The sequence below is a fragment of the Gigantopelta aegis genome, chromosome 9 (assembly GCF_016097555.1).
Source record: "Gigantopelta aegis isolate Gae_Host chromosome 9, Gae_host_genome, whole genome shotgun sequence".
NCBI lineage: Eukaryota > Metazoa > Mollusca > Gastropoda > Neomphalida > Peltospiridae > Gigantopelta > Gigantopelta aegis.
Genome location: NC_054707.1, coordinates 83,197,605 through 83,219,585, shown reverse-complemented (window position 1 = coordinate 83,219,585; position 21,981 = coordinate 83,197,605). Strand labels below are relative to the sequence as shown.

At 42.0% G+C, this 21,981-nt stretch overlaps 1 protein-coding gene across 1 annotated transcript in view; it reads right to left on the bottom strand.

The window, feature by feature from the left end:
* Positions 1-21,981, bottom strand: part of LOC121381799 (leucine-rich repeat and IQ domain-containing protein 1-like) — a 44,311-nt gene that overhangs the window by 21,893 nt on the left and 437 nt on the right. Inside the window, exons 2-9 of the mRNA XM_041511155.1 lie at positions 21,518-21,592; positions 17,422-17,561; positions 12,614-12,754; positions 8,246-9,055; positions 7,272-7,410; positions 5,066-5,218; positions 2,860-3,010; positions 411-448 (exon numbers count right to left, since the gene is read on the bottom strand). Coding sequence (XP_041367089.1) covers positions 411-448; positions 2,860-3,010; positions 5,066-5,218; positions 7,272-7,410; positions 8,246-9,055; positions 12,614-12,754; positions 17,422-17,561; positions 21,518-21,592 — 1,647 coding nt within the window. The remainder of the gene's footprint in view (positions 1-410; positions 449-2,859; positions 3,011-5,065; positions 5,219-7,271; positions 7,411-8,245; positions 9,056-12,613; positions 12,755-17,421; positions 17,562-21,517; positions 21,593-21,981) is intronic.

The following is a 21,981-nucleotide window of genomic DNA, read 5'->3' as shown; positions in this document are numbered from 1 at the left end:
TGCAGTAGACACAGTTTGTGGAGGTGGTCTGTGGTCTGGAGGTGGTTATTCTAAAACTGTATTAACCAGGTACAAACCTCCAGTAAGTTATTAGTGGACAGGTCAAGGAACTGCAGTAGACACAGTTTGTGGAGGTGGTCTGTGGTCTGGAGGTGGTTATTCTAAAACTGTATTAACCAGGTACAAACCTCCAGTAAGTTATTAGCAGACAGGTCGAGGAACTGCAGTAGACACAGTTTGTGGAGGTGGTCTGTGGTCTGGAGGTGGTTATTCTAAAACTGTATTAACCAGGTACAAACCTCCAGTAAGTTATTAGTGGACAGGTCGAGGAACTGCAGTAGACACAGTTTGTGGAGGTGGTCTGTGGTCTGGAGGTGGTTATTCTAAAACTGTATTAACCAGGTACAAACCTCCAGTAAGTTATTAGCAGACAGGTCAAGGAACAGGTCTGAAGGAATTCTAAAACTGTATTAACCAGGTGCAGTAGACACAGTTTGTGGAGGTGGTCTGTGGTCTGGAGTGTATTAGGTTATTAGGGTCAAGGAACTGCAGTAGACACAGTTTGTGGAGGTGGTCTGGAGGAGGTGGTTATTCTAAAACTGTATTAACCAGGTACAAACCTCCAGTAAGTTATTAGTGGACAGGTCAAGGAACTGCAGTAGACACAGTTTGTGGAGGTGGTCTGTGGTCTGGAGGTGGTTATTCTAAAACTGTATTAACCAGGTACAAACCTCCAGTAAGTTATTAGTGGACAGGTCGAGGAACTGCAGTAGACACAGTTTGTGGAGGTGGTCTGTGGTCTGGAGGTGGTTATTCTAAAACTGTATTAACCAGGTACAAACCTCCAGTAAGTTATTAGTGGACAGGTCAAGGAACTGCAGTAGACACAGTTTGTGGAGGTGGTCTGTGGTCTGGAGGTGGTTATTCTAAAACTGTATTAACCAGGTACAAACCTCCAGTAAGTTATTAGTGGACAGGTCGAGGAACTGCAGTAGACACAGTTTGTGGATCTGACCAATAAGTATCATTTATATATATGTGCACTGTATTAACCAGGTACAAACCTCCAGTAAGTCATCGAGATCCACATCCATCGAGGAATCCATCCATATGTCTGTTCATCAGTTTGTCTTGTGAGGTGGTCTGTGATCTGGAAATGTTGAGAAATTGAGTTATCTAACCTAGTCTTGTGACGTGGTTGAGATATGAAAATTTTGAGATATAGATTGCTATTTGACCTAGTCTTGTGACGTGGTGATATGAACATGTTGAGAGCTATCTCACCTAGTCTTGTGACGTGGTGATATGAACATGTTGAGAGCTATCTCACCTAGTCTTGTGACGTGGTGATATGAACATGTTGAGAGCTATCTCACCTAGTCTTGTGACATGGTTGTGATATGAACATGTTGAGTGATATCTCACCTAGTCTTGTGACGTGGTTGTGATATGAACATGTTGAGTGATATCTCACCTAGTCTTGTGACGTGGTTGTGATATGAACATGTTGAGTGCTATCTCACCTAGTCTTGTCATATGAACATGTCAAGTGATATCTCACCTAGTCTTGTGACGTGGTTGTGATATGAACATGTCAAGTGATATCTCACCTAGTCTTGTCATATGAACATGTCAAGTGATATCTCACCTAGTCTTGTGACGTGGTTGTGATATGAACATGATGAGTGCTATCTCATCTAGTCTTGTCATATGAACATGTCAAGTGATATCTCACCTAGTCTTGTGACGTGGTTGTGATATGAACATGTCAAGTGTTATCTCACCTAGTCTTGTGACGTGGTTGTGATATGAACATGTCAAGTGATATCTCACCTAGTCTTGTGACGTGGTGATATGAACATGTTGAGAGCTATCTCACCTAGTCTTGTGACGTGGTGATATGAACATGTTGAGAGCTATCTCACCTAGTCTTGTGACATGGTTGTGATATGAACATGTCGAGTGATATCTCACCTAGTCTTGTGATATGAACATGTCGAGTGCTATCTCACCTAGTCTTGTGACATGGTTGTGATATGAACATGTTGAGTGATATCTCACTTAGTCTTGTGATATGAACATGTTGAGTGATATCTCATCTAGTCTTGTGACGTGGTTGTGATATGAACATGTCAAGTGCTATCTCACCTAGTCTTGTGACGTGGTTGTGATATGAACATGTTGAGTGCTATCTCACCTAGTCTTGTGACATGGTTGTGATATGAACATGTCAAGTGATATCTCACCTAGTCTTGTGACGTGGTTGTGATATGAACATGTTGAGTGCTATCTCACCTAGTCTTGTGACGTGGTTGTGATATGAACATGTCAAGTGATATCTCACCTAGTCTTGTGATGTGGTTGTGATATGAACATGTTAAGTGCTATCTCACCTAGTCTTGTGACGTGGTTGTGTGACATGTTGAGTGCTATCTCACCTAGTCTTGTGACGTGGTTGTGTGACAGGTTGAATGCTATCTCACCTAGTCTTGCGACGTCGTTGTGTGACAGGTCGAATGCTATCTCACCTAGACTTGTGACGTGGTTGTGATATGAAAATGTTGAGTGCTATCTCACCTAGTCTTGTGACATGGTTGTGATATGAACATGTCAAGTGATATCTCACCTAGTCTTGTGACGTGGTTGTGATATGAACATGTTAAGTGCTATCTCACCTAGTCTTGTGACGTGGTTGTGTAACATGTTGAGTGCTATCTCACCTAGTCTTGTGACGTGGTTGTGTGACAGGTCAAATGCTATCTCACCTAGTCTTGCGACGTGGTTGTGTGACAGGTCGAATGCTATCTCACCTAGTCTTGTGACGTGGTTGTGATATGAACATGTTGAGTGCTATCTCACCTAGTCTTGTGACGTGGTTGTGTGACAGGTCGAGCCAGCGGAGGTTCGTACACCCGTCGAAGCCATGCAGCACAGACACGGCGTTGTTTGACAAGTTGACCACCTGCAGGCTGCCCAGGTCCTTCAAGTCTACGTACTCCACCTTGTTGTTCTGTAATTACAATTATCATAACTCATTTTGGTAAACTTGTTTTACTTCAGCTTCCACACCACAATGATAAAAATGTCCGATGGATTTATTGAATTGAATCCAACTCCATCTTGTGCATTTTTGAAGTCAGTTTACCAAAGTTGGTTTACTTTTCAAATGCGGAATTAAACACTTGTTTTTCTTTCAGAATATAATTCTTACGGCCTGTAGAAATGAGATGTGGAATGGGAGGGGCACAACTTCTAGTGGGTAGGGGGTACAAATATCATAATTCATTTTGGTAAAGTGGTTTTACATTCATTTTTCTTACCAGTTTTAAAAGGGTTCGATGGATTTATTCTGAATCTGACTCCATCTTGGGCACAACTTCTAGTGGGTGAGAGGTACAAGCCATATTTTTACCTTTATTTACATCGAAAAGGATAAACAGAAGTACATTGTCGTTGAGTTGGGGGGTAGTGGAGGGAGCACACACCCCGACCCTCCCCTGCCGGTTCCTATAAGCCTGTATACTCACAGAAGTACATTGTCGTTGAGTTGGGGGTAGGGGAGGGAGCACACACCCTGACCCTCCCCTGCCAGTTCCTACAAGCCTGTATAACAGAAGTACATTGTCGTTGAGTTGGGGGGTAGGGGAGGGAGCACACACCCCGACCCTCCCCTGCCGGTTCCTACAAGCCTGTATAAACAGAAGTACATTGTCGTTGAGTTGGGGGGTAGGGGAGGGAGCACACACCCTGACCCTCCCCTGCCGGTTCCTACAAGCCTGTATAAACAGAAGTACATTGTCGTTGAGTGGGGGGTAGGGGAGGGAGCACACACCCCGACCCTCCCCTGCCGGTTCCTATAAGCCTGTATAAACAGAAGTACATTGTCGTTGAGTTGGGGGGTAGGGGAGGGAGCACACACCCTGACCCTCCCCTGCCGGTTCCTACAAGCCTGTATAAACAGAAGTACATTGTCGTTGAGTTGGGGGGTAGGGGAGGGAGCACACACCCCGACCCTACCCTGCCGGTTCCTACAAGCCTGTATAAACAGAAGTACACTGTCGTTGGGTTGGGGGGTAGGGGAGGGAGCACACACCCTAACCCTCCCCTGCCAGTTCCTATAAGCCTGTATAAACAGAAGTACATTGTGGTTGAGTTGGGGGGTAGGGGAGGGAGCACACACCCTGATCCTCCCCTGCCGGTTCCTACAAGCCTGTATAAACAGAAGTACATTGTCGTTGAGTTGGGGGGTAGGGGAGGGAGCACACACCCTGACCCTCCCCTGCCGGTTCCTACAAGCCTGTATAAACAGAAGTACATTGTCGTTGAGTTGGGGGGTAGGGGAGGGAGCACACACCCCGACCCTACCCTGCCGGTTCCTACAAGCCTGTATAAACAGAAGTACACTGTCGTTGGGTTGGGGGGTAGGGGAGGGAGCACACACCCTAACCCTCCCCTGCCAGTTCCTATAAGCCTGTATAAACAGAAGTACATTGTGGTTGAGTTGGGGGGTAGGGGAGGGAGCACACACCCTGATCCTCCCCTGCCGGTTCCTACAAGCCTGTATAAACAGAAGTACATTGTCGTTGAGTTGGGGGGTAGGGGAGGGAGCACACACCCTGACCCTACCCTGCCGGTTCCTACAAGCCTGTATAAACAGAAGTACATTGTCGTTGAGTTGGGGGGTAGGGGAGGGAGCACACACCCTAACCCTCCCCTGCCGGTTCCTATAAGCCTGTATAAACAGAAGTACATTGTCGTTGAGTTGGGGGGTAGGGGAGGGAGCACACACCCTGACCCTCCCCTGCCGGTTCCTATAAGCCTGTATAAACAGAAGTACATTGTCGTTGAGTTGGGGGGTAGTGGAGGGAGCACACACCCTGACCCTCCCCTGCCGGTTCCTATAAGCCTGTATAAACAGAAGTACATTGTCGTTGAGTTGGGGGGTAGGGGAGGGAGCACACACCCTGACCCTCCCCTGCCGGTTCCTATAAGCCTGTATAATATTATGACATTTCAAAATTCTTCTGTTAAGTGCCTCCCACATTGGAGAAAGTGATGAACTAACCTTGAGGTCGAGGAACTGCAGCTGCCGACACTGATGCAGGCCTTCTACGGCAACCAGGTTACAGCTGTTCATGGTGAGACACTTGAGTCCCCAGCACTGACCGAGCGGCATCATGCTGTAACCAGGCAGGTCTCTCAGTGATACGGTTGTAACCTAGTGGAAAGACACAACGCGTAGACACTGTTCACATACATTCACAAAAATCGTAACCTGGTGGAAAGACACAACGCATAGACACTGTTCACATACATTCACAAACATCATAACATTCACAAATATCGTGGTGGAAAGACACAACGCGTATACACTGTTCACATACATTCACAAATATCGTAACCTGGTGGAAAGACACAACGCGTAGACACTGTTCACATACATTCACAAACATCGTAACCTGGTGGAAAGACACAACGCGTATACACTATTCACATACATTCACAAACATCGTAACCTGGTGGAAAGACACAACGCGTAGACACTGTTCACATACATTCACAAACATCGTAACCTGGTGGAAAGACACAACACGTAGACACTGTTCACATACATTCACAAACATCGTAACCTAGTGGAAAGACAACGCGTAGACACTGTTCACATACATTCACAAACATCGTAACCTGGTGGAAAGACACAACGCGTAGACACTATTCACATACATTCACAAACATCGTAACCTGGTGGAAAGACACAACACGTATACACTGTTCACATACATTCACAAACATCGTAACCTGGTGGAAAGACACAACGCGTAGACACTGTTCACATACATTCACAAACATCGTAACCTGGTGGAAAGACAACACGTAGACACTGTTCACATACATTCACAAACATCATAACCTGGTGGAAAGACACAACGCGTAGACACTATTCACATACATTCACAAACATCGTAACCTGGTGGAAAGACAACACGTAGACACTGTTCACATACATTCACAAACATCGTAACCTGGTGGAAAGACACAATGCGTAGACACTGTTCACATACATTCACAAACATCATAACCTAGTGGAAAGACACAATGCGTATACACTGTTCACATACATTCACAAACATCGTAACCTGGTAGAAAGACACAACGTGTAGACACTGTTCACATACATATACAAACATCGTAACCTGGTGGAAACACACAACGCGTAGACACTGTTCACATACATTCACAAACATCGTAACCTAGTGGAAAGACACAACGCGTAGACACTGTTAACATACATTCACAAACAGTAACCCTTCACGGCCACATTTCTTGAAACAAAAAAGAAGCAATACTTATTTAAAGCACAAATAAAGCTGAAATAATCAACTGATGAATTGAAACACAAATAAAAACACCAGCACGATTCTAAAATAGTCACTCATGTCACTGTCACATTCTCAAGCGAAGTAACCCAGCAGCTTACTCATCGTTTGGGGTAAAATCTGTATGAAATAACAGCTCAGCAAGAAGTCTCAAGTAATCGTTTGTTTAGCTGAGAACTCTGAGGTGTGTCTCACTTAAGAAAGCTTGGAATAATGTCCAATCTTTGATGAAAAATAAAACGTATGAAAGTAGAAACCCATTGCTTTGACGTAAGTTGTTCTATTTTAGTGACACCAAGAGGTCATTTATCACCTGTCCATACAGAACCATTTCAATAATGGACCATTGGCTGTAACAGGGAAAAGGTCTTAGAGTCCACAGAGATGACTAACTGGACCACTTCTAGTTTTATATCTTTCAGATATGCCAAACTTGTTTCTTACGTCTGGGACTCTAGGTATCAATGTCACGATGTTACAAAAATGGCATACACATAGCTCTTTTACAATAAACTTTATTTGCTGATCATATAACAACACAAAAAATGCATTAACATGCATTGTGAGAGTACTGCTAAAGCAATACATGTCCCCAAACGGGTCCAACAAATGTTCACACTGCCTAAGTTCAAGGGGCAATAACCCTGCCAAAAATGGGTAAATAGCCATGAAGGCCAAACTTGATGTGTAACAGGATATGATAAAGCCATACACAATATCTTGAAGCATTGCAAAACAAGGTCCGGAAAACTACATGTGGGACAGACAGACAGACAGGATGGAGGTGAAACCTGTAATTGCCTCTATCTGGACAGGTAGGAGACTACTAATTGTCTGGCAGAATTTAATATTTTTAATATTGTGCTGACATTAATAAGACGGAACTGAACATACCTGTCTCAGTGTGGCAGCCCTCGCCGCCACGGTGATTATCTCGTCTGTCAAGGGAGACAACTTCTTAGCAGAACTTGGACGTCTTGGCGGCTTTTTCTTTGTACCAGGTTTTAACTTCCATGGCTCATTACTCACTTTGCTGGAATTTAAAAAAAAAACCCAAAAACATTTTGAACAGAAAGATTAGATTATCTGCTATAAGTCAAAGTTCATGAAGAAAATAAAGACTTTTAAGGAGTGAAATCTTCCAAATCACCAAACTAAAATTCCCAATGGCTGTTCCAGATGTAACAAAGTTTTAAAAAGATTCCTGTTAAACAAGGATTCTAGAAACTGCAATAGAATGCTTTCGCTGTGTTTTAAGCACATTTCTATAAGAACTACAATAAGTTGTGAAAACAATTTAATATTGCTAAAATATGACATGACTTGTAAAGAAAAGTAATATGAGGAGATTAAAAGCCAACCACTTCAAATACCTGTATAGGTGAACTCTGAAATAAAGAATATTCATCCAATGTGAATAAACAAAGTAATGCTTTCCCCAACATCTTCTTAATATTATCCTTTAGTTTGGCTTTGACTTCAATTATGGTTTATTTTATTATTGCATAATTATAGTATATAAAGCTTGTGACAATTGAACATTATTTCACGAGGGACATAAACATGATACGAGATGGTAGCAAGTTTAATATCCTATTTATTACCCATAATTGATCTTAATATATATCTCTCAACTGGTTTGGTTCATGTTCCTGTAAGGTTGAAGTGCACTAATCGATGACAGCACAAGTTAACATGTTGATTCAGGCCAGATGTCCACAACTGATTCACAACTGGTACAACTGTGAGCTTTTTTATTTGTTAAATTGGGTTATTATTAAAAAACAATTAACCAAAACCAATGGTTTGTCCAGAGTCTGGACTTCGTTCACTCTCTAACTGAACATACGCAAGGATCCTGTACTCACCTCCACGGGATACACTCCTGGATCCAAGTCAATCGTTTAGCCTCCAGGTGCGATGGGAGACTGTTGCTGCTCATTCTGGGCGTCAGTTTGGCACTGTCAGGAACCAGGGAGAAGTCAAACGATCCACCGACTGTCTTGAGATCAACATTAGCACTGGATATAATTTTATTATCTGTAGGTTGATAGTCGCTAAGTTTTATTCCATCAGCTATTTCTGAGTCTTCCTTCAAACCATCTCGTTTGTTCTTTGTCTGTTCATCTTCTTGTTTATCGACATTCATTTTATCTTCTTCTCTTTCTTTAACTTTACACAGTTCTTCTTCTTGAGCTTTCGCAAGTTTTAACTTTTCTTCGTCTGTCTTTTTCTTTTCCTGTTTTATCTTTTCTTCCTCTGCCACCCTCCTTTCTTCCTCCTCTTTTCTCTTCTGCTCTTGTTTCTTCTTTTCCTCTTCAGCTTTTAGTTTTTCTTCTGCTTTTTTTTTTTCCTCCTTTCTTTTCTGTTCTTCTTTCTGCTTTCTTTCTTCTTCCCTTTTTTGTTCTTTTGTTCTTTCTTCTTCTGCTTTCCTTTCTTCCTCTTTTTTCTTCTTTTCTTCTGCCTGTCTCTTTTTTTCTTCTTCCTCTTTTTTCTTCCTTTCTTCTTCTTCTTTTCTCTTCCTTTCTTTTTCCTCTTTTTTCTTTCTTTGTTCTTCCTCCTCATTCTTTCGTTCTTCTTCTTTCTTTAATCTTTCTGCTTCTTTTTTCTTCAGTTCTGCTTCTTTTCGCTTTTGAATTTCTTCTTCAACTTTTCTCTTTTCATCTTCTTCTTGTTTCCTAGGACAAAATTATATTATGATGTTAAAATTGTTGTAGGAAACTAAATTTATAATGAAATGTCATTAACAATAATTTTTCCGTTAGAAAGAAATAAGCCTAACAAACAATCAAGCTTTAGAAAGCAGATTATGGCACACACTATAAAAAAGTTAGTTTGTTTAACGACACTACTAGAGCACAGCACACACTACCAAAACCATATATCTCAAGTTAATAGGAGCTAAATCTGAGGTGTAATGCTTACTGGCTAAGCTAATGAAATAAATAACTCTAGACTCAATTTTAGAAATGAGAAAGGAACATTTGGTTAATGACACCCAAACCCTTTAGCTCCTTGATGTCTAATGTATGGTTATTTTGACACCTGAGAATGAGAAAGGAATATTTGATCAATGACACCCAAACCCTTTAGCTCCTTGATGTCTAATGTATGGTTATTTTGACACCTGAGAATGAGAAAGGAATATTTGGTCAATGACACCCAAACCCTTTAGCTCCTTGTTGTCTAATGTATGGTTATTTTGACACCTGAGAATGAGAAAGGAATATTTGGTCAATGACACCCAAACCCTTTAGCTCCTTGATGTCTAATGTATGGTTATTTTGACACCTGAGAATGAGAAAGGAATATTTGATCAATGACACCCAAACCCTTTAGCTCCTTGATGTCTAATGTATGGTTATTTTGACACCTGAGAATGAGAAAGGAATATTTGGTCAATGACACCCAAACCCTTTAGCTCCTTGATGTCTAATGTATGGTTATTTTGACACCTGAGAATGAAAAAGGAATATTTGGTCAATGACACCCAAACCCTTTAGCTCCTTGATGTCTAATGTATGGTTATTTTGACACCTGAGAATGAGAAAGGAATATTTGATCAATGACACCCAAACCCTTTAGCTCCTTGATGTCTAATGTATGGTTATTTTGACACCCGAGAATGAGAAAGGAATATTTGGTCAATGACACCCAAACCCTTTAGCTCCTTGATGTCTAATGTATGGTGTATGGTTATTTTGACACCTGAGAATGAGAAAGGAATATTTGATCAATGACACCCAAACCCTTTAGCTCCTTGATGTCTAATGTATGGTTATTTTGACACCTGAGAATGAGAAAGGAATATTTGATCAATGACACCCAAACCCTTTAGCTCCTTGATGTCTAATGTATGGTTATTTTGACACCTGAGAATGAGAAAGGAAACCCACTACCTCCATGTTACATGTTGCACCTACTATCCAGCAGCAAATATTATTTGTTATGTATTTTCCCACAGATAGGAGGCAGTGATGTACCAGTCATACCAAACTCAGTGGTGTTGTGGTTAAGCTATTGAACTTAAGTCTGGTAGGTACTGGGTTCGCAGCCTGGTATCAGCTCCCACCGAATAGGTGTAACACCACTACATCGACTTCTCTCTTGCCAATCACTAACAAACTAACCACTAACTCACTGTCCTGAACAGACAACCCAGACAGCTGAGGTTTGTTCCCAGGACAGTGTGCTTGAACCTCGATTGGATATAAGCACAAAATAAGTGGAAATGAATGAATGTACTGGTGATGAGGCACCGGGTGGGATGTAGGAAACTCTCATATACATGTACGACCCACTGTATGTTAGGTGAACACTCTACCCACTGTATGTTAGGTGAACACTCTACCCACTGTATGTTAGGTGAACACTCTACCCACTGTATGTTAGGTGAACACTCTACCCACTGTATGTTAGGTGAACACTCGACCCACTGTATGTTAGGTGAACACTCTACCCACTGTATGTTAGCACCGGGTGGGATGTAGGAAACTCTCATATACATGTACGACCCACTGTGTGTTAGGTGAACACTCTACCACTGTGTGTTAGGTGAACACTCTACCCACTGTGTGTTAGGTGAACACTCTACCCACTGTATGTTAGGTGAACACTCGACCCACTGTATGTTAGGTGAACACTCTACCCACTGTATGTTAGGTGAACACTCTACCCACTGTGTGTTAGGTGAACACTCTACCCACTGTATGTTAGGTGAACACTCTACCCACTGTAAGTGTCAGGTGAACACTCGACCCACTGTATGTCAGGTGAACACTCGACCCACTGTATGTCAGGTGAACACTCTACCCACTGTATGTCAGGTGAACACTCTACCCACTGTATGTCAGGTGAACACTCGACCCACTGTATGTCAGGTGAACACTCGACCCACTGTATGTCAGGTGAACACTCGACCCACTGTATGTCAGGTGAACACTCTACCCACTGTATGTCAGGTGAACACTCGACCCACTGTATGTCAGGTGAACACTCGACCCACTGTATGTCAGGTGAACACTCTACCCACTGTATGTCAGGTGAACACTCTACCCACTGTATGTCAGGTGAACACTCTACCCACTGTATGTCAGGTGAACACTCTACCCACTGTATGTTAGGTGAACACTCTACCCACTGTATGTTAGGTGAACACTCTACCCACTGTATGTTAGGTGAACACTCTACCCACTGCGTTATATCCCAGCCCATCACAGAAACAAACACCTGCAGCACACAGCACAATGGGAGTTGTCAAGACAACCGTATGGCTAAATAATAACTGATGTCAAATCACTGAATGGGACTGGATACCGTATGTTATTTTTTTCTCTTGTTAAAACTAAAATATTTAAAGACTTTGCCATCATAATCATTGGGGAGGCAGAGTTCGAGATTAACGGTATCCCAATATCCCGGGGATACCAGAATTTAATTTTGGATACCAGACTTCACTAACCCAGTATCCCACCGGGATACCATATAATGTTGTTGATTTTTTAAATCCTGCATTTTATGTTTCGATAAAACAATGAAAATCGTCATTTACCGGTGAAGTTAAGTAACAGTGTCGTCCAAGTTTGTTACAATGTTATTTATGAATATCATTTAAGCGGGATACTAAATTCTCAGTGGGATACCAGATTTTGAAATGTTAGTATCCAACTGGGATACTGCCCCAAATTTTTAATCTCAAACACTGGGAGGGTGGGCACCCCTCTCCCTCATGCAGGACTCACATTGGTCTGTTATTTGTACATATTTAGAGTATTTTCTTGAAAGTTATTCAAAAGTGGCTAATTTAAAGACAATTGTATTAGCCAAATGCTAAAGTTGTAGCGACTTTGTATGAAAATTAGCAGATGGCTAGTTTGGCAATGGACAGTTAAAAAGTTGCAGTTTGTTTTGTTTACTGTCACCACTAAAGCAGACTGATTTATTAATCACCGGCTACTGGATGTCACACATTTGGTAATTTTGACATATAGTCCATGTTTCCATTAGCAGCAAGGGATCTTTTATATGCATCATCTCACAGACAGGATAGCACATACCATGGCCATTGATATACCAGTCATGGTGCACTGGCTGGAATGAGAAATAGTCCAATGGATCCACCGATGGGGATCGATCTCACACTGACCGTGTATCAGGCGGATACTTTACCACTGCCCACCCCTTGTCAATGGAGAGGGTGTGCCCTGCTCATGCCACACCCTATTGATGACACTGACCTCTTTTCTTCTTCAGCTTTCCACAGCTCTTCCTTTCTTTTTTTCATTTCCAAATCAAGTTCTTCAATTCGTCTCAACTCTTTCAATTTCTGCCTTTCCACCCTCTTCTCCTTCAAGAATGAGTAGTTAATTTTCCTAACCCTGAAAGATACAATTCTAATATTTGTTTCAACTGTCAACGAAGCAGTTGTATCCTAATATTAAAAGCATTTTAAAATACAATCACAGCTCACTTGAGAAAGCACCTACTGGACAATGGAAGTATGATGTCTTAAGACACATGGCTAAAACTTACTGTTTTGATCGGCCTTGGTGGTGTAAGCTACATGTAATGGTTCTGAAGCCAGTAGGTGCTGGTTTTACACTCTTGTACTGGCGTCAATCTAGACTGTATTTCACTCGTTTAGTGGGGAGTTGTAAGGCCACTACACTGACTCGTACTGGCGTCAATCTAGACTCGCTTAGTGGGGAGTTGTAAGGCCACTACACTGACTCGTACTGGCGTCAATCTAGACTGTATTTCACTCGTTTAGTGGGGAGTTGTAAGGCCACTACACTGACTAGTACTGGCGTCAATCTAGACTCGCTTAGTGGGGAGTTGTAAGGCCACTACACTGACTGGTACTGGTGTCAATCTAGACTGTATTTCACTCGTTTAGTGGGGAGTTGTAAGGCCACTACACTGACTAGTACTGGCGTCAATCTAGACTCGCTTAGTGGGGAGTTGTAAGGCCACTACACTGACTGGTACTGGTGTCAATCTAGACTGTATTTCACTCGTTTAGTGGGGAGTTGTAAGGCCACTACACTGACTAGTACTGGCGTCAATCTAGACTCGCTTAGTGGGGAGTTGTAAGGCCACTACACTGACTGGTACTGGTGTCAATCTAGACTGTATTTCACTCGTTTAGTGGGGAGTTGTAAGGCCACTACACTGACTAGTACTGGCGTCAATCTAGACTCGCTTAGTGGGGAGTTGTAAGGCCACTACACTGACTGGTACTGGTGTCAATCTAGACTGTATTTCACTCGTTTAGTGGGGAGTTGTAAGGCCACTACACTGACTAGTACTGGCGTCAATCTAGACTGTATTTCACTCGTTTAGTGGGGAGTTGTAAGGCCACTACACTGACTAGTACTGGCGTCAATCTAGACTGTATTTCACTCGTTTAGTGGGGAGTTGTAAGGCCACTACACTGACTGGTACTGGCGTCAATCTAGACTGTATTTCACTCGTTTAGTGGGGAGTTGTAAGGCCACTACACTGACTGGTACTGGCGTCAATCTAGACTGTATTTCACTCGTTTAGTGGGGAGTTGTAAGGCCACTACACTGACTCGTACTGGCATCAATCTAGACTGTATTTCACTCGTTTACTGGGGAGTTGTAAGGCCACTACACTGACTGGTACTGGCGTCAATCTAGACTGTATTTCACTCGTTTAGTGGGGAGTTGTAAGGCCACTACACTGACTGGTACTGGCGTCAATCTAGACTGTATTTCACTCGTTTAGTGGGGAGTTGTAAGGCCACTACACTGACTAGTACTGGCGTCAATCTAGACTGTATTTCACTCCTTTAGTGGGGAGTTGTAAGGCCACTACACTGACTAGTACTGGCGTCAATCTAGACTGTATTTCACTCGTTTAGTGGGGAGTTGTAAGGCCACTACACTGACTAGACTGTATTTCACTCGTTTAGTGGGGAGTTGTAAGGCCACTACACTGACTCGTACTGGCGTCAATCTAGACTGTATTTCACTCGATTAGTGGTGAGTTGTAAGGCCACTACACTGACTGGTACTGGTGTCAATCTAGACTGTATTTCACTCGTTTAGTGGGGAGTTGTAAGGCCACTACACTGACTAGTACTGGCGTCAATCTAGACTCGCTCGTTTAGTGGGGAGTTGTAAGGCCACTACACTGACTGGTACTGGTGTCAATCTAGACTGTATTTCACTCGTTTAGTGGGGAGTTGTAAGGCCACTACACTGACTAGTACTGGCGTCAATCTAGACTCGCTTAGTGGGGAGTTGTAAGGCCACTACACTGACTGGTACTGGTGTCAATCTAGACTGTATTTCACTCGTTTAGTGGGGAGTTGTAAGGCCACTACACTGACTAGTACTGGCATCAATCTAGACTGTATTTCACTCGTTTAGTGGGGAGTTGTAAGGCCACTACACTGACTAGTACTGGCGTCAATCTAGACTGTATTTCACTCGTTTAGTGGGGAGTTGTAAGGCCACTACACTGACTGGTACTGGCGTCAATCTAGACTGTATTTCACTCGTTTAGTGGGGAGTTGTAAGGCCACTACACTGACTGGTACTGGCGTCAATCTAGACTGTATTTCACTCGTTTAGTGGGGAGTTGTAAGGCCACTACACTGACTCGTACTGGCATCAATCTAGACTGTATTTCACTCGTTTACTGGGGAGTTGTAAGGCCACTACACTGACTGGTACTGGCGTCAATCTAGACTGTATTTCACTCGTTTAGTGGGGAGTTGTAAGGCCACTACACTGACTGGTACTGGCGTCAATCTAGACTGTATTTCACTCGTTTAGTGGGGAGTTGTAAGGCCACTACACTGACTAGTACTGGCGTCAATCTAGACTGTATTTCACTCGTTTAGTCGGGAGTTGTAAGGCCACTACACTGACTGGTACTGGCGTCAATCTAGACTGTATTTCACTCGTTTAGTCGGGAGTTGTAAGGTCACTACACTGACTTGTACTGGCTCAAACCAGACTGGACGGGACATAGTTTATTTGTAAAGCGGTCGCTTCATGCGACTGGTCTGGGATCAATCTAGACTCGGTGGGCCCATTGGGCTATTTCTCGCTTCAGCCAGTACCACGACTGGTATATCAAAGGCCATTGTATGTGCTATCCTATCTGCGGGATGGTGTATGCCACTACACTGACTGGTACTGGCTCAATGAGACTGTATTTCACTTTATGGGGAGTTGTAAGGCCACTACACTGACTAGTACTGGCGTAATCTAGACTGTATTTCACTCTTTAGTGGGGAGTTGTAAGGTCACTACACTGACTGGTACTGTGCTCAATCTAGACTGTATTTCACTCATTTAGTGGGGAGTTGTAAGGCCACTACACTGACTGGTACTGGGTAATCTAGACTGTATTTCACTCGTTTAGTGGGGAGTTGTAAGGCCACTACACTGACTCGTACTGGCATCAATCTAGACTGTATTTCACTCGTTTAGTGGGGAGTTGTAAGGCCACTACACTGACTGGTACTGGCGTCAATCTAGACTGTATTTCACTCGTTTAGTGGGGAGTTGTAAGGCCACTACACTGACTGGTACTGGCGTCAATCTAGACTGTATTTCACTCGTTTAGTCGGGAGTTGTAAGACCACTACACTGACTTGTCTCTCTCAAACCACTATGGACGGGACATAGCCAATTTGTAAAGCGGTCGCTTCATGCGAGGTCGGTCTGGGATCAATCCCCCTCGGTGGGCCCATTGGGCTATTTCTCGCTTCAGCCAGTGCACCACGACTGGTATATCAAAGGCCATTGTATGTGCTATCCTATCTGCGGGATGGTGCATATAAAAGATCCCTTGCTGCTAATTGAAAAGAGTAACCCATGAAGTGGCGACAGCGGGTTTCCTTTCTTAATATCTGTGTGGTCCTTAACCATATAACCATAAATAAAATGTTATGAGTACGTCGTTAAATAAAAAAAAAAAAATCTTTCTTTCTCAAACCACTAACCACTAACCATTAACCTACTTTCCTGTATAAACAGCTAAGATGTGCCAGGGACAGCCTTACAGAGCAAATAAAAATAAAATTTGAATTTAAAAATAAACATCAAAGGAATGAAATATCCCTACCTGACAAACATACAACCATAAGGCCAAATATCTAGGAATAAACACCAAAATATCTCAAATCATTAACCTCAGGTCCCGAGATATGTATCCTTTCTCACTTCAATTTGTCCAAATTAACAAATTAAGCAAGAAGTTGCAAGTAATATTTAATTTAATGATAAAAAAGTTGTATAATACTAATAGCGAAATGTATTTTAAACTGCCTAATAACAAGAGTCAGCACCTTTAAAATCAGATAATGCCCTAAACATACTGTGATCCTCTGAACCAGCTCTGTATTTTAAACTGCCTAACAAGAGTGAGCACCTTTAAAAGTTGGATATTGCACTAGACATACCGTGACCCTCTGAACCAGCTCTGTATTTTAAACTGCCTAACAAGAGTGAGCGCCTTTAAAAGTCGGATATTGCACTAGACATACCGTGACCCTCTGAACCAGCTCTGTATTTTAAACTGCCTAATAACAAGAGTCAGCACCTTTAAAAGTTGGATATTGCACTAGACATACCGTGACCCTCTGAACCAGCTCTGTATTTTAAACTGCCTAATAACAAGAGTCAGCACCTTTAAAAGTTGGATATTGCACTAGACATACCGTGACCCTCTGAACCAGCTCTGTATTTTAAACTGCCTAATAACAAGAGTGAGCGCCTTTAAAAGTTGGATATTGCACTAGACATACCGTGACCCTCTGAACCAGCTCTGTATTTTAAACTGCCTAATAACAAGAGTGAGCGCCTTTAAAAGTTGGATATTGCACTAGACATACCGTGACCCTCTGAACCAGCTCTGTATTTTAAACTGCCTAATAACAAGAGTCAGCACCTTTAAAAGTTGGATATTGCACTAGACATACCGTGACCCTCTGAACCAGCTCTGTATTTTAAACTGCCTAACAAGAGTGAGCGCCTTTAAAAGTCGGATATTGCACTAGACATACCGTGACCCTCTGAACCAGCTCTGTATGGTGAGAGCCGATGTGTTGCGTCTCTCTCTGAGTCTCTCCAGGGTGAGCCGCTGAGCCGTCCGTAGTTCACTGTGTTCTCTCTCCAGGTCACCAACCAGTCGGCTTATCTCCTCCTAAAATCAGGCCGCAAACACTTACAAATACACAGTTACACCAGATTGGTTTTAATATAACAACTATTTTTTTTATTTGTGAGGAATTTATTGATGTGTAACAGTGTATCAAATTACACATAAATAAACTCCCCTAAAATGAAAAACAATTCTCATAATTGAAAAAATATAAATAATATAATTCAAAACATTTTTTTCCCCCATCCATATGATGACTCTTCAAAATGACATCATTTTCTGTGTTTTATTGAATGATAATATTCTGTCCTTTTAATGATGTCATCTAGTCTGAATGCAGTAAACTGATCAACAGTCGAACATACATAATAATAACATGTTCTAGACAGGAAGATGTTGAATGTTTCTTTAAGCAGCAGTCATTTCTAATCTCACATTCAGTAAGTGTCTAGAGAGAAGGAAAAGGAACCCACTGCCACCACAAGATCAACAACGAATACGTCATATGCACTTTCCGACAGCCTGGACACACCACTTACTGCCACCACAAGATCAACAACGAATACGTCATATGCACTTTCCGACAGCCTGGACACACCACTTACTGCCACCACAAGATCAACAACAAATACGTCATATGCACTTTCCGACAGCCTGGACAGACCACTTACTGCCACCACAAGATCAACAACGAATACGTCATATGCACTTTCCGACAGCCTGGACACACCACTGACTGCCACCACAAGATCAACAACGAATACGTCATATGCACTTTCCGACAGCACTTACTGACACCACAAGATCAACAACGAATACGTCATATGCACTTTCCGACAGCCTGGACACACCACTTACTGCCACCACAAGATAAACAACGAATACGTCATATGCACTTTCCGACAGCCTGGACACACCACTTACTGCCACTACAAGATCAACAACGTATATGTCATATGCACTTTCCGACAGCCTGGACACACCACTTACTGCCACCAACTGTAGATACTTTATTTTCGCGTGGAATTTATTTTCGCGTTTTTCGTGTGTGAATGAAATTCGTGAAAATATATTCCACGCGAAAATAAAGGCCGACAAAAAAAAAAAAAATATGTAGTCTCGTTCAACTATACCACATTAGTTTCCGATGTACGAGGCTAGTAGTAACAAAGCGGTGCTCCCTCCTGTCACGGAACAAACCACAAAACACAAAAGCTGTTTAAAACTTTAAATCAAGAACACGATGCTAAGTACATACATGATAATAAAACAATACTAACACTAAAAAACTTTATGCTGTTTTCTTTCGCATGTGCTAGCGATCAGTTCATCGAAGAGAGTCTACACGTGATCAACGACGGAAGTAAACATGCATTATCACAGTATATTAAAAATGTGGAAGTGAAAAAATCCGGACTGGGCTATGTTCAGATGTTTCACAATTTTATTTTTATTTTTGCCTGTTAGCCAATCACAAACTGTTTTGAACTAGTATTTTGACGGCAATAAATATCGTTTCAATCAAACTTAAGTTACTGAGTACTAGCAGCGTGTGTCTTCAAATTTCGTTTCGTTTGTTTTCAGTTTTTGTTTTTATAACAATTATAAGGATTAAAAAAAAATGCACGCGGTAAGCACCTTCTGTAAGCTTATTAACTTGTAAACAATAAAGTCTTGATTGGTTAAAGCAGGAAAACTATTGTTTTATGTGTATAGCACTCGTGTGTACATGTAGGATTAGTTCTACAGATTAGCGTAACAACCGGCAAAACTAAGTTCCGTTTTTAAAACAAAATTATTGACATTTGTACTTCGTTTTTTTATTGATGGGGGTTGGGGGATTCGCGAAAATAAATGTTCGCGAATTGACCCATTTTCATTAAATCGCGAAAATAAAGTATTCTACAGTACTTCATATACACTTTCTGACAGCCTGGACACACCACTTACTGCCACCACAAGATCAACAACGAATACGTCATATGCACTTTCCGACAGCCTGGACACACCACTTACTGCCACCACAAGATCAACAACGAATACTTCATATGCACTTTCCGACAGCCTGGACACACCACTTACTGCCACCACAAGATCAACAACGAATACGTCATATGCACTTTCCGACAGCCTGGACACACCACTGACTGCCACCACAAGATCAACAACGAATACGTCATATGCACTTTCCGACAGCCTGGACACACCACTGACTGCCACCACAAGATCAACAACGAATACTTCATATGCACTTTCCGACAGCCTGAACACACCACTGACTGCAACCACAAGATCAACAACGAATACTTCATATGCACTTTCTGACAGCCTGGACACACCACTGACTGCTACCAGAAGATCAACAACGAATACGTCATATGCACTTTCTGACAGCCTGGACACACCAATGACTGCTACCACAAGATCAACAACGAATACGTCATATGCACTTTCTGACAGCCTGGACACACCATTGACTGCAACCACAAAATCAACAATGAATATGTCATATGCACTTTCTGACAGCCTGGACACACCACTTACTGTCACCACAAGATCAACAACAAATACGTCATATGCACTTTCCGACAGCCTGGACACACCACTGACTGCAACCACAAGATCAACAACGAATACATCATATGCACTTTCCGACAGCCTGGACACACCACTTACTGCCACCACAAGATCAACAACGAATACTTCATATGTACTTTCCGACAGCCTGGACACACCACTTACTGTCACCACAAGATCAACAACGAATACTTCATATGCACTTTCTGACAGCCTGGACACACCACTGACTGCTACCAGAAGATCAACAACGAATATGTCATATGCACTTTCCGACAGCCTGGACACACCACTTACTGCCACCACAAGATCAACAACGAATACGTCATATGCACTTTCTGACAGCCTGGACACACCACTTACTGCCACCACAAGATCAACAACGAATACGTCATATGCACTTTCCGACAGCCTGGACACACCACTGACTGCCACCACAAGATCAACAACGAATACGTCATATGCACTTTCCGACAGCCTGGACACACCACTGACTGCCACCACAAGATCAACAACGAATACTTCATATGCACTTTCCGACAGCCTGGACACACCACTGACTGCAACCACAAGATCAACAACGAATACATCATATGCACTTTCCGACAGCCTGGACACACCACTTACTGCCACCACAAGATCAACAACGAATACTTCACATGTACTTTCCGACAGCCTGGACACACCACTTACTGTCACCACAAGATCAACAACGAATACGTCATATGCACTTTCTGACAGCCTGGACACACCACTGACTGCTACCACAAGATCAACAACGAATACGTCATATGCACTTTCTGACAGCCTGGACACACCACTTATTGTCACCACAAGATCAAAAACGAATACGTCATATGCACTTTCTGACAGCCTGGACATACCACTTACTGTCACCACAAGATCAACAACGAATACGTCATATGCACTTTCTGACAGCCTGGACACATCACCTATTGCTATCACAAGATCAACAACGAATACGTCATATGCACTTTCTGACAGCCTGAACACACCACTTACTGGCTCCAGTGCTTATCAAACTGTTAAAGTCTAGTATGGCTGTGTAGTGACATTAAAACCTTTTGACTTTATGAAAACCTAACTCAAGGTGTTACGTGTTTTACAAGCATGAGGCAAGTTGTATAAAACTTGTAAATGAGGAAAAAACATAATGTGTCTGTCCACTGAAGTGTGTTCATCTATGAAATGTTTTATTGAAATGGCCTACATCACAATCTATTAGATTCTTTATTTAATATCCAATAAATACACTGTATAATATAAATTTTCTAAATTAATACTATATAATATGTAGATATAAGAATCATTATTATAATATCAGTGTAAACATTTAAAACTATTTTTACTTTAATAATGAAGACTGATACTAAATATCAATTTATCGCTGAGAATGTTACCTCAAATTGTCTGCTTTCTTCATTGAGTTGTCTTTCATTTTGTTCAGCCTCAACAGCAAGTTTTTGTTGATTAATCTAAAAAGAATAGTTAATTAATTATGTTTTGCCCACTGTCTAGGAATGAAAATGACAGACAAAGAATTCCGGCAAATTTTACAGGGTCTTTGAAAATGATAATTCAAGCAAGAAGTTGTAAATGATGTGTATTTAGATGCTAAACCAAGAATTCTGCAGCATTAAATGTTTCGCCTACCTGTCAGTGTACTGTGATGAACATCCATAGGTGCACCTATAAACCAAGTTTCATTGACCTAGAACTTATACATGTAGTTTGTGAGAAACTGATCTAAACATGAAACCTGAACGTTACGTGAAACCTTAACGTAAATGTTGACACCATTAGTGTTGCCACCGTCCCTTTAACACACAAAATATTTATAAACTATAAAATAGACAAAATATTT